This window comes from Saccopteryx leptura, chromosome 2 (genome assembly GCF_036850995.1).
Source record: "Saccopteryx leptura isolate mSacLep1 chromosome 2, mSacLep1_pri_phased_curated, whole genome shotgun sequence".
Lineage (NCBI taxonomy): Eukaryota > Metazoa > Chordata > Mammalia > Chiroptera > Emballonuridae > Saccopteryx > Saccopteryx leptura.
The window spans coordinates 38,626,490-38,639,267 of record NC_089504.1 but is presented as its reverse complement, the minus strand read 5'-3'; the positions used below and the strand labels follow the sequence as shown (position 1 = coordinate 38,639,267).

At 47.5% G+C, this 12,778-nt stretch overlaps 1 protein-coding gene across 1 annotated transcript; it reads right to left on the bottom strand.

Moving 5' to 3' along the window:
• Positions 1 to 344: 344 nt before the first annotated feature.
• Positions 345 to 6,576, bottom strand: SPATA31F1 (SPATA31 subfamily F member 1). Its single transcript, XM_066362857.1, is given in 4 exon segments — positions 345 to 4,179; positions 5,173 to 5,233; positions 5,765 to 5,810; positions 6,433 to 6,576. Coding segments are annotated over 4 exon segments (4,086 nt in total).
• Between the last annotated feature and the right edge of the window lie 6,202 nt (positions 6,577 to 12,778).

The window sequence follows — 12,778 nt, the reverse complement described above, 5'->3', positions numbered from 1 at the left end:
GGAAGCCATGAGGGAATTCAAGTCTGATATTTCCTTTCAGTGCACCTTGAAGAAAGGCCTTCCTTCTCTGCTCAAGTCCCTTCATTCATTGCCCAGGGTGGGAATGGGAGTTGTGTGGAATGCTGACCCCACTGAACTATAGGTTAAAGCACCTTTCTTAGAAAGGAAGGACATTTTAGCCTCCCTCATGCCATCCCTTAACACAACACAGTGGAGAGAAGGAGCAGACAGACAACTCTTTCTTAGAGATAGAGACTGGATTTTGTATTTTGCTCTGCCCCACCTGCACATTAATGAAAATGACAGTAGCTGTCCTCTTCCAAGGAATGCAGACATTGGGGAGCCTACAAAGTCTTTTGATGGTGCTGGGTCTTCTTGAGCAGGCCAATGTTTCTCTCTGAGGTGAGAGAGAGTGGGTTCCCTGATAGGGTGGCACAAGCCACTCGTGGACAGTGCCGAGGGCAGTGGCGGGGGCGGCTCACACCTGAGGCGGAGTGGAGTTGATGGGCGCGGGAGTGGTGCCAGAGCTTGCTGTCTGAGGAACAGGAGCCATCCAAGAGGGCCAGGCCCACCTGCTTCTCAGTGGGGGCGGACTGGGCCTTCAAGTTCCTTCTTGTCGTCTTCTCTGGCTTAGTTAGCTCCAGAGGACTTTTGGCTGGAGTAATCCTCTTTTCTACATTTTCTTTTCTGGTGTTGGCCACTTTCGCTGTTGAGAACGTGGATTCCTTGTGCCCTTTGCCTTTTGCCTTGAGGTTTACATGTTGCAGAAAGGATTTCATCTTATCTCTTAAGCCCAATTCTGGAAGGCTGGGCGTCTTGTGAGTATAAGCTGGTATCATCAGCCCTGGTAAAACCTGGCCTTGCAAAATTTGGCGCTGCAAAGGCTTATGCTGAATGAGTTGTCCCAGGACAGGCTGGCCCTGTGATACCTGGGGCCCCACAGACTGGGCATTCTCAGGAATCTTTGCTGGTTTGAGGCTGATTTGACTGTCTTGCAGATCATTCTCAGATTCTTTCCCCTCAGGGACTCCTGGAGGTAGCTCTGGGGGCTGAAGCTGAGGGCCCTGCTGGGAACTGTGTTGACAGAAAGTTTTGTGGTAAAAGTTATGTCTCCATTGACTTTGGATCCGGGGTGTCCTGTTTAGAGGCATCCCCTCTGGCCTGTGGGCTCCAGCAAGGTGGCTTTTTTCTTTTGTTGAGGAGAGCGCAAACTCTGTATCTCCTTCCCCATTGTCTCCTGCCAATCTGCGTTTGCCGGGGTCCTCTTTCTTTTCAGGCAGCATGGGCAGTGGGGCTGAGTCCTTGCTCTGGCCAGGGCTTTGGGACTCCGGGCTCCAGGGCTCCTCCAGGCTGGCGCTGTTCACACTTGCCTCCACCTGAACACAAAGCACCTGGCCCTCTGTCATGTCTCCGCTGGGCTGTGACATCTTAGAAGAAGACTGGGCAGAGTCATGGGGCGTTTCTCTGGAACCAGGTTGCTTCTGGGTCTGCTTCACTGCCTTTAACTCAATGGCCAGCTGTTCTTTAAGGTGGAGCCACTTTAGATGTGGGGCCTGGGGAGTGTGTGGTGAGGTGGGGAGCTCCTGGAGCAGTGTTTTTCTTTGGTTGTTTTGACTCCCAGGAGACTCCTGGGTGGGTGTGCTCTCTGGGATTGCTACAGTTTGTTCCCGGGACTCCCTTGCCTTTGTAGGGATTCCCCAGAGTATCTCTAGCATCTTCCTTCTCAGATGGAAATTTAGTTTGGCCAAGAGGGGTTTCTTGATTAAGTAGAGCCTAGAAGGCTCTGTCTGGCTTTCTAGAGGCTCCCTCTCAATCATTCCTTCCACTTGCACTTCAGGCTGAAAGTCATCTGCAATTTCTGCACAAGTTTCATTGGCATCTTGAAAGCACAGCCCAGAGCTTGGACACTGCTCTTCAGGTGAGATCATCTGGATCAGAGGTGCTGCTAAGATTTTGACAGTCTCAGGTACCACTTCCGTGACTCCAGCTTGAGTGGTGATTGCTGGGGCCACGGCCTTGGGGAGAGCCACAGAAAGAGGAGGCAGTCCTGACAAGAAGGCCAGGTACCTGTGCCGCAAAGTCGTCTCCAGTCTCTCAACGGCTTCCTCAGACAGGGCTCGGAGTAGCCTAGGATGCTCAAGGACAGCATCTGGCGAGGTCTGTTGCTGCTGATCGAGGACTCCTGGGATCCAGGGAGTAACTTTCTGTTGTAGGTCAGGGTCGGCGGCTGCCTGTAGCTCCAGGGGCTTGCTCTCTGGGATGCAGATGAAGGAAGCTACTTCAAGGCCCCTGGGATTCTCAGGAATTATGCACTCACAAGACTTATGCACATGTGCAGGAACCTTGCCTTCGTGAATCTGCCCACATTTAAAGTCGATGTGGCTCTGCAGTATTGCCTTGGCCTGGTTAAGTAAGTGTGGCATGAGGACTGACACTGGGTCCTTAAAGGCTGAGAAAGGGTCACCAGCACCGGCGGCATCAAGGGGTGAGGGTTGGGGAGCACTCACGTTGGCTGGGGCGGTGCTGCTCCAGGACGGAGTCTGCTGGCGACTGTGGGCCAGGAGCAACTGGGACTGCTGGATCTTCTGGGGCAGGCCCCAGCGGTGGTGACTTAATTGCCTCTGAAGATGGAATTTCAGCCGCTTCCGGGCATGCTCCGGAGGGAAGAGTAGTTCCTTTGTGAGGACGGAAATGGGCTTACCTGGCCAGGAAGTTTTCACAGTCTCAGGAGACTGGGTTGTGTCACAAGAGTTATGTTGCTCGGGGCTCTGGGTTTGCTGAGTTCTCTGGAAAACAGGTGGCAAACCCCACTGAAGCTGGAGCTGCCTCTGCAGCAGGTGCCACTCCAAGGCTTCACACTTGGCCAGAGTCAGAAATGGGACATTCATCTGGGCTTGTTGATGGTCATAAGGTGTGACCCAGTCTAGGGAAGATGGGGATGATGGTGGGGCTGACTGGGGTGGAGTTCTATGCAGCAGAGGGAGGCAGGAGAGCTCTTTGAAAAGAAAAGGATCCTTCAAGGGCAGGTTGGGCATGTTCCCGATCGTGGAGTGCACTTGTGAGCCCAAGAAGGTGTTAGTTAGGGACTCACTGTGCAGAGAAGGGAGGCCACAGAATAGCTGGTTGTATTTCTGCTGCAAATGGCCCACTGAGCCATTAGCCTGTTGCTCAGTAAGTGAATAGAGGCCACTTAAGTCTTTAAAGGTTGGAGAGGGCAAGGCAAGAGCCACATGGTTCGGGTTTTGCTGGTGGTGGTGCCTTTGTATTGGGTCCATCTTGGACCATTCAGAAACCCAGAGTGCCTGGGTAGCCTGGCCAGCCAGATAGGAACCCCAGGTCTGGAAGGAAATGGCTGCAAATTTCTCAACAGAGTGTCTAGAAGTATTATTTTGGAGGAAAGAAAGGGATTGATTGTTTATAGGTTGGTGAAATAATTGTGGGTTTGGCATAAGCTGCCTCAAGGACTCCTCTACACGCCTGGGCAGCCCCCACCTCTGGAAATGCATCCATTTTTTAACATGTACCTCAAGAATCTGCAAGACTTCAGGACTGGGCAATGGCAGGTGGGTAGGGAGGACAGTGACCATAGGCAGGGCCATGGAATGTGTGAGCATAGTGTTTTCTAGGTTGAGGGTCATTAGAGAGACCTGGGGATGCAAGGACTGTTGACCTTGGTTCCCGTACACAAAGTTAAAGTTGCTCTGTATCATCTCCTCCTGGTTCACTGGAATCATAGGTCCCTCAAACTGTGAAGAAGACATAGTCTTTTGGACACTGGACATGCCTGGCACTTGAAATCCCTGTTCTAGCTGGACATTTTCAGCTCAGTAATCTTGCACACTTACTGAACTGCCTGATTGGGCAGCTGACTGGGCAGCTGACCAGGTTAAGAATGCCTGATCCATTAATTGTGACACTGAAGGGTTTGCAGATGAAAATAAGTGCTCTCTGGAGTGCGTGGAATGATGCCTCAAACTCTACTCAACAGGCATAGTGGACTTGGACAAAATCTCTAGGCAAAGGGTACTCTGTGATGGTCCTGGTGAAGTGGGAAAGATCAGGGTGTTCTCACCCACCAGCAAGTGCTGGATCTCCAGGGCCATGGCATTGCAGATTTGGCAGCAAGAGTCTGCACACAGGAGCCTCCGCACACTTCCCTCCTGAGGAAGCCAGCTCTGGCTGGAAGAGAAAACAGGGCAACTGTTAGTGATGGAGTGACAACTGCCTCTTTGGAAGTCATGGCTTAAACACTGGCCCTGCCCTTCCTAGTCCTGTACGTCCTGGGGCCTCTTCACCACCCTCCAGTGTTCACTCCTCTACTTTACTTCTTAGGGAAATGCCACTTGGCAAGTTATAGTGTGCTGGGTGAGAGTCTGGGGCTTGCTGTGGAAGGTCCAGACAACCCATGGAGCACAGGGCCATGAAAGACTGACAGGTGGTGAGTTATCTGCTGACCTGTGCTGAGAAGCTTCACCAGGAAATGGGATCAAAGGAGGGGGGAGCCAACAGTTAGCTGATGGGGCCTCGCCAGGGCCCTCACCAGGAAGAACCTGGGCTCAGTCTCACTTGGGGCTAAGAAAGGCACAGTATTTAATATTTCCAAGCAGTGGAAAATGAGGTCCTTGTGGGAACTCTGCTTCCTGGGCATAACCAACACTCTTAGAAGCCAAACTCAATCTCTAGAATTCTTAAGACGAGGATGAGATGACATCCTCTTGACTGAGGGCTGTCTCGGGAACAGGACTTCTTAAAGACATAACCAGAGAGGTAATGTCAGCAGGCTCCAGGGGTCTGTCCTTGAAAGGCTATAGGTTGTAAGGAGAATGTGACAATGATGATTTATTTATACACATATTTATTCATTCTCTTGGCTGGATACCTGGTTTTGTGGCTGAGTGCAAACCCATGTAGAGTCTTTTATGAATTAAGAATAGGTCAAATTCTGAATTCCAGGAGCACCATAACCTTAGCCCAGAACAGAACTGGAGACTCCTCCCTCCTGAGACGTCTGAGCCCGCTTTGCCCTGGCAACCCTCTGCACCAGTGCTCCAGCTCCACTGTGTCTGACTCTCTTCCAGCCATTCTGCCCCTCCTCATCCCTGTCCCAGGCCAAGCAGAGAACTCCTCACAGTCCAGACTGGAGTTGGGAGACTATAAAAAGCAAGTGATCACCTTTTCATGATAGAGAGCAGCTCCCATGGCTTCTCAGCTTCTTTCCAGGACCGTCTCCTAGCTGAGAAACCAGGCGACAGTGTTACATGGAATGGGAGAGGATTCAGGGACATCCTATAGGAAGCTGAAGGCCTTTGAATGACAAGACACTGAAAACCCCAACAGTCAATGCAAGGCATGTCCTTGTACAACTTAACCAGATATGATGTGCTTGTCCTGGACCTCAATCTCATTAGATCTTCATAACCACACTGTGAGTGAGGCAAGACCTTCAGATGCCCATTTCATGGATAAAACACTGAGAGATAAGGCGACTTCCACAGGGTCATAAAACAAGTAAGTGACACAACTAAGGACTTTTCTGCCCTACTTCCTCATTCTTCATTCCTTGGGGTAAGGTGGAGGATTTTGGGACATTCCCAGGCTCCAATTCTCCACCCAATAAAGTCTTCTGGGGGAATTTGTCAACTTGGGGAATTGGAACCTTCAGTGGTTAGAGCACCTGGCTCCTGGCAACAGAGGTCACACAGAGAAGTTTCATAGGAGCCTTGCCCACAGAGGAGGGGAGTCAGAGAAGAGACTAGGACTTTACCTCTTGATGCTGCATCTCTTGCCCTTTGCCTGACTTTTTGGTGACGCTTAAAAACAAAAAAGTTAGAATGTGAAACTGGGCCCCCTGTTCTTTTCATGTTCACAATAAGACAAAACTAATATAAATTTCCAAATTCCTTTTTTTTTAAGGAATATCTACATTTCAGTTTTAAATATCTACATTTCCTTCCTCTGCTTCACCCGTTTTACCTCAACATTTCATTTTCCAATTATTTCTCACTTACTTCCACGTTTTTCATATTCCTTACCTCCTTTCCTCTTTCCCAGGACGGTTCTTTAGGGGGCTAAGCATAACATAGGAGGGACAGTGGAATAGATTAAATGGGGAGGTGATTAGTTCTAATAGTCCTAGGACTAGGTTCACCAAGCAGAAGTAGCCTCCACATTGGAAGGACTTCCAAGATCCAGTGAGGTAGATTCATTTCACTTAGGTCTCCACCCAAGGCAGAGAGAGAGGTTTTTGAGTTTTCAATAGAATACAATGCAGGAAAGGCTTGATAATAAATTATATCAAGGCTCTGAGAAAAGTACCATATTAGAGAAACTGAATGTATGGTATAAAAATTGGCAATGAAGAGACTCTGAGATCTTAAAAAGGTTCTTATCTAAGACTTAAACTGTTCAATTGTGGTGTTAATGTTTCCTTACCAGGCAGCAGCTCGTTTTGGTTTCTAACCTTAATCCACGGTGATTCCTTTTCACTTGCCAGATAATTAGGATAATAGTGAAGATGGTGCCATATGTATATAAGAAATAGCCAACATTCGAAAGAACAAAAGGAAAGCTCAACATGGTCTAAACCTCATTAGCAGGAGAAGACCAGCCTTTCCTATATCTAGGCATTCAGGGTCCTAGTGCTTAATGATCACCAATGCTATACTTTGTCCTCTCTGCCTCACAAAGGATGGAACCAGGTCACCAGACTACATCACAAAGCCCTTCTGTGTCACAGGGCAAGTGTAGTGTCAAAGAATTTTATGTCTTAGGGAAGATTGTGTGGTTATTCATTCTGCTGATGAGGGTGTCTGGTTGTCTGTAAAGGTTACGGAGCCAGAGACTAAAGGTGCCTGATCACAGGCAGTGTCTATGCTGCCACATTCTCTTCATTCTCCTCACCTTCCACCGACCTGGTGGCTTGACTCTCTCCTTCATGACAACTGCTAGGTCACCCATCCTCAGAAAATTGAGTGTGTAGAGACACAGGGCACCTCTTGAGGAAGAGGGACAGAGGGATCTCCACCAACTCCCCCACCTGTACTGGCAATGTATCTGAGAAACACACACAAGCTTGGGGAAGGCAGAGTCTTGTTATGACTTGGAAATGGAGAGCCTTGATGTTACAAGCAGTACGTGATGGGAAAACAGAGGTACATGAAGGAGACCATGGCTGATGTGACAGGGAGAGGACAAGGTGGTAGTATCTCTAAATGTATATATGTGGGAAGGGAAGCCTTCGATCTCTTCATGTGGGAAGAGATTGAAACATTACTTTTAACAGGCAAATGAATTTGGCTCACTTCTGAAGCACTATCCCAATGTTTTTGTCCTGGAGCTGCCTCTACCCATGTGACAGCCTTTCTGCTACTTGGTCAGAAAGGTGATTTCCTATAGAAAATAGAGATAGTGACCACTTCCAACTAAGGGTCACAACCTAATTGCTGCATGTGGGCCTACATTATCTTCTCAGCATTTGTGCTGTTTACCTGTTGTTGTTTTTTTAAAAAAGAAAACACCTGATTTTAGTAACTTTTAGCCCCAGATTTCCCCCATCTGATCAGCCCCAGGACCTATCATTCCTATATGTTGACTAAGGATTTAGACATTATGTTACTTGCTTCTGTGGATATTATGATATGACTGCAATATCCCAGGATTTCTGAATTTATTTGAGAGTTTTTTTTTGCTCTGGGATAATAGTTTAACAGCTCAAATTCCTTAGACTCAAAATCTCTTAAGTTATTTTGGTTCTTCCTCCAGCATTCAGTACTCTAGCCAGCTGGCATGGTAAACCCTCCATTTGTGCTTATCCCTGAGCTGGGAAATGTCAGAGATACAAAGACATTTGAGCGATGTTGCCTTCCTACTCTCAAAACACTTAACTATTGGGTCTCCAAGGTAAGACTAATTAATGAACATGAAGCAAGAGTCAAAAATCTAGAACAAAGAGAATTATATACTCATTTGTAAGGCCCAGGTCACAAACATCCTATTTCTTTTTATTTTATTGTTTTATTTTTCTTAAGTGAAAAGCGGGGAGACAGAGAGACAGACTCCTGAATGCAACCCAACTGGGATCCACCTGGCAAGCCCCCTATGGAGTGATGCTCTACCCATCTAGGGCTGTTGCTCCATTGCTTGGCAACTGAGCTTTTTAGCATCTGAGGCAAGGCCATGGAACCATCCTCAGTGCCCAGGGCCAACTTGCTCCAACCGAGCCATGGCTGCAGGAGGAGAAGAGAGAGATGGGGAGGGAGGTGAAGAAGCAGATGGTCACTTCTCCTGTGTGCCCTGACTGGGGATCAAACCCGGGACATCCAGATGCCAGGCTGATGCTCTACCTCTGAGCCAACCGGCCAGGGCACAGACATCCTATTTCAGAGAAGAGAAAGCATAGCGACGATCAGCATTGTCAGAGATGGCTCCTGGGTAGAGTGACACTGCAGTTGGATCTAAAAGTATAGGCTGTGGAGCAAAGAAGCATGTTCCAAGGGGGAGGGAAACTTAGCAACATGCAGAACACATCAACATTTGGCAATAAGAAATGCAGACCATTTTTAGCAGACATTTCAGTGGGTGGATTGAAGAGGACTTGTGAGAAAGATTGGAGGTGCAGCTGTGAGGCCTCTTGATGAAGGGCCAGTACATTTTATTGATTTCAGTTACTGAAGTTAATTGTTTTTTATAAAAAGTAGGCATAAATATACACAGAACAGAATTCAAAAGGCAAGAGAAAGTATGTGCTATGTCTCTTTCCCACCCTTGTCTCCTCTTTTACTTCCCTATGTATCTTTCAAAGTTAATTTAGGAAGTATAAATTGATAAATTTTTCTGCACACATGGAAAGATGTGATACTGTTTCACTCTTTCTTGTTTTAATTATATGGATACATCTTGTGTCTATAATTTTCTTCTTTTTTTTTTTTGTATTTTTCTGAAGCTGGAAACGGGGAGGCAGTCAGACAGACTCCCGCATGCGCCCGACCGGGATCCACCCGGCACGCCCACCAGGGGGCGATGCTTGCCCATCTGGGGCATTGCTCTGTCGTGACCAGAGCCATTCTAGCGCCTGAGGCAGAGGCCACAGAGCCATCCTCAGCGTCTGGGCCAACTTTGCTCCAATGGAGCCTTGGCTGCAGGAGGGGAAGAGAGAGACAGAGAGGAAGGAGAAGGGGAGGGGTGGAGAAGCAGATGGGCGCTTCTCCTGTGTGCCCTGGCTGGGAATCGAACCCGGGACTCCTGCACACCAGGTCAACGCTCTACCACTGAGCCAACCGGCCAGGGCTAGTTTTCTATGAGGCTATAATGCCTTCTTTTTTTTTTTTTTTTTTTAAATTTTTTTTTTTTTTTAAGATTTTATTTATTCATTTTAGAGAAGGGGGGAGGAGCAGGAAGCATCAACTCCCATATATGCCTTGACTGGGCAAGCCCAGGGTTTCGAACCGGCAACCTCAGCATTCCAGGTCAACGCTTTATCCACTGAGCCACCACAGGTCAGGCTAATATAATGCCTCCTTTGATAGAACCTCAATATTATCTTTAATCCCACATTCATGGATATTTAGTTATTTACAATCTTTTGCTCTAAATAATAATGTTGATACAAATATCATGTCTGTAAGTCCTCATGAACAGGTATAAGTACATATAAAATTTGTTAAAGTTAAATTGATGATGAAAAGGTATGACTACTTTAAATGTTGAGTTGCTTATTTGCCCTACCAATTGATGAATTTTCACTCTCACCCAAACTATGTAAGGGTGCCTCTCTTTTCATACTTGTTGATTCAGTATTATCAAATTCTTTATCCTTGTCAAGTTGAGAAATAATAAATTATATCTTATATATTTACAATTAAAAATTTTTTTAGAGAGAGAAAGACAGAAAGGGACAGAGATGAGAAGCATGAAATCATAGTTGCAGCATATTAATTGTTCATTGATTACTTTCTCATATGTGCCTGCCTTAACTGGGGGCTCCAGCTGAGCTAGTGACCCCTTGCTTAAGCAGTGGCCATGGGGTCATGTCTATGATCCCAGGCTCAAACTGGTGACCTGGGGGTTTCAAACTTGGGTCCTCAGTGTCCCAGGCCGATGCTCTATCCACTGCACCACTACCTGGTCAGGCACAAATGTGTTTTAAGGCAGGCTAATTACCTTTTTGTATGTTTATTTACTTTTCTGTTAAATATATGTTCCTATTCTTTGCCCACATGATCTTTTACTTATTGATTTATATGTGTATGGTGATTTTTTTTGCCATGTAGAAAATTTTGCATTTTATGTCATTGAATTTATTAGTTTTATTATTAGTGGGTTTTTTTTTATGGCTTCTCTGATTTAAGAAAACATAAAAAGGTTTTTCCCCCTCTGAAGTTATAAAAAAGTTCTCCCCAATTCTTCAGGTATTCTTATATTTTATGCTTATACCTGTTAGGGTTAAATTAGCTCCTGTAAAACTCATATTCCCCTCACCCAAACATCCCATAAGGTTAGGGTTAATTTGCTTACTGTTCTCTCTCCTAAAAGCTGCCTGGCCTTCACGTTGAAATGTAACAAAACAGTTACCTTCCCAGGAATGTCTGGGGAAGCTTGCACTGGGGAGGGACCTTGCCATGAGGGGAGGTTAAATCACAATCATTGTTTTTGAAAGCCTAGCCACAGACTCAGGCCCCCAGCTGTTCCTGGGAGACTGACCTCTTGGCTGTCTTCAGAATTTACCAAGGACACCAAGTCTGTACTAATCAAAGAACTTGTGTCTCTGCAGCAGAATTCCCCTTGTTAAATTAGTAACCAAGGCCACAAAAACCTCAATATGCTAATCTGAGTTTACCCAGGTGCAGGCACCCCATCCTAGCAAAAACTTGCGACAACCCCCATATCTACCGCTCACAGAAGCAGCTTGGGGCTGACACTCTCTGGTCTTAGTCCACTTGCCCCCAAGTGATTTTAAAATAAACTTTCCTTTTGGAACACACCAGCCTCATGTTTTAAGTTCATCCCCCAGTTTCTGCCTTTCAATACTGTAGAGCCAGAAGCCAGGGCTACCATCAAAGCAGCCTCCCGGCCCATGCAGGTTCCCATTGGATTCGGACAGTCGGTAAAGAAACAGCGGAGCCAAAAACTGATGGGCCATAGTCTTTAATTCTAGCTTGAACCCGGCGGGCAAGTAAAAACACACACTGGGCTCCAAAACCCACTCACATTCAGTGCTCACAAAGCCACTGACTTATCCGAGTTTCCTAGAATCAAAGGTTTCTAGCTCACCAGACTTATTCACCTCTGTTCCCCATCTCCCTCCTTCTCCAGCGTCAAACTGCACAAACTGGCATCTCACTCAGCACTCCACCATCTTGGCTGCTTCTCCTGGCCTCCTCCACGTGGCCTTTCTCTGCTCTCCTCTGCTCTCTCTTCTAATGATAATCTCAGGAACCAAGAGCCCAAACTCCCGTTCCGCCCCCACTTTATACTGTAGCTTCACAACCTCTAATCCAATATACAAAGTAGGGAAGTCTCTAATACAAAGTCACTTCTCTGAGGCATGATTGGATTGTACCACCCCACATCAAAATGGGGTGGGAAAGGCTTAATCCCAAAACCAAGCCCCAGGCTACAAGGATTCTCAACACACATTAATATCACCTGGGCAACGGCCTCTTCGTGGGCAGCGTCATATTTAACAAAGTGAGCATAATATACTCTATCTGCCCAACAATCCACCCCTATGCTCACTTTACTATCCACAATTTATACCACTGGCATCCCTGTGCAAGGAAATTAGAACATTACACAAATTACAACAGCAAAAATAATACAGTTTCAACAATTACAAAGTTACACTTCACCAGTCTCTGAGCACTTTGCCCAAAGTGCAAAATGTCCTCGCTTTCTTTCTAGCCACGGGAAAAGCTTCCCGGGGTAGGGAAGTGCTTCCAGCAAAGCCGCCCCCCACCCCCATCAGGGTATTTCACATTGTCCAAAATCCGTAATTCGTAAATCCATCCAACAAAGGAGCCAATGCCCACTCCAGTCATAGTCCAGGAAATCAGTCCAAGCACATGGGGCGTCAGCCACCCCCCTCATTCCTGCCATCCTGGTAGGTCTTACAGTGTCCCAAAGAGGGGCACATGGCAATGGCAGTCAGCATTTCCATCTCTGCTCCGGATAGCATGTCCAGCCCTGTGTCCCCAAATTGCAGACCTACCAGGGCCGTAGTAGGTGCTCCTTCCAGCTGCGCTTTTACCTTCTGGAGACTGCGGATTGCAACTCCAGTCCGATTCTCCTCATCCTCCAAAGAGGAACTGAAAACACCAGCTCAAGCTGCCGGGCTCGAGCCTCCGTCCGTTGCCGCCTTCTGCTCCGCAGACCTTGCAGCTCCGGACCTGGCCTCAGCTTCAGCCTCAGCCCTGGCCTCCTGCTGCTGCTGGCTCTCCGCAACATCCAGGGCAAGCTGCAACTCACGAACCTCTGAATCCTCCTCCAGCGTTTGCTCCACTTCCAGGCGAATCTCGAACACCTGGTTGGCCTCCTCCTCCAGCGCTTCCTCCAGCTCCAGGGTCAGCATCGGTTTCTCCTGTTTGCTCCAACTCCTTCCACTGCTCGGTTTGCAGGTCCCAGGCAGCCTCTTCCACAGAGCTCTCAGTTTCCTCACACATGGCTGTAAAAGTCAGCCAGCCTACGGTCCCCAAAAGGACAGCCATGGGGAACCCTAACACTAGCCAGTCCTCTACTCCACCACTCAAAGGCTCCTTGCCGATCTGTATCGAATCCTGCCGAC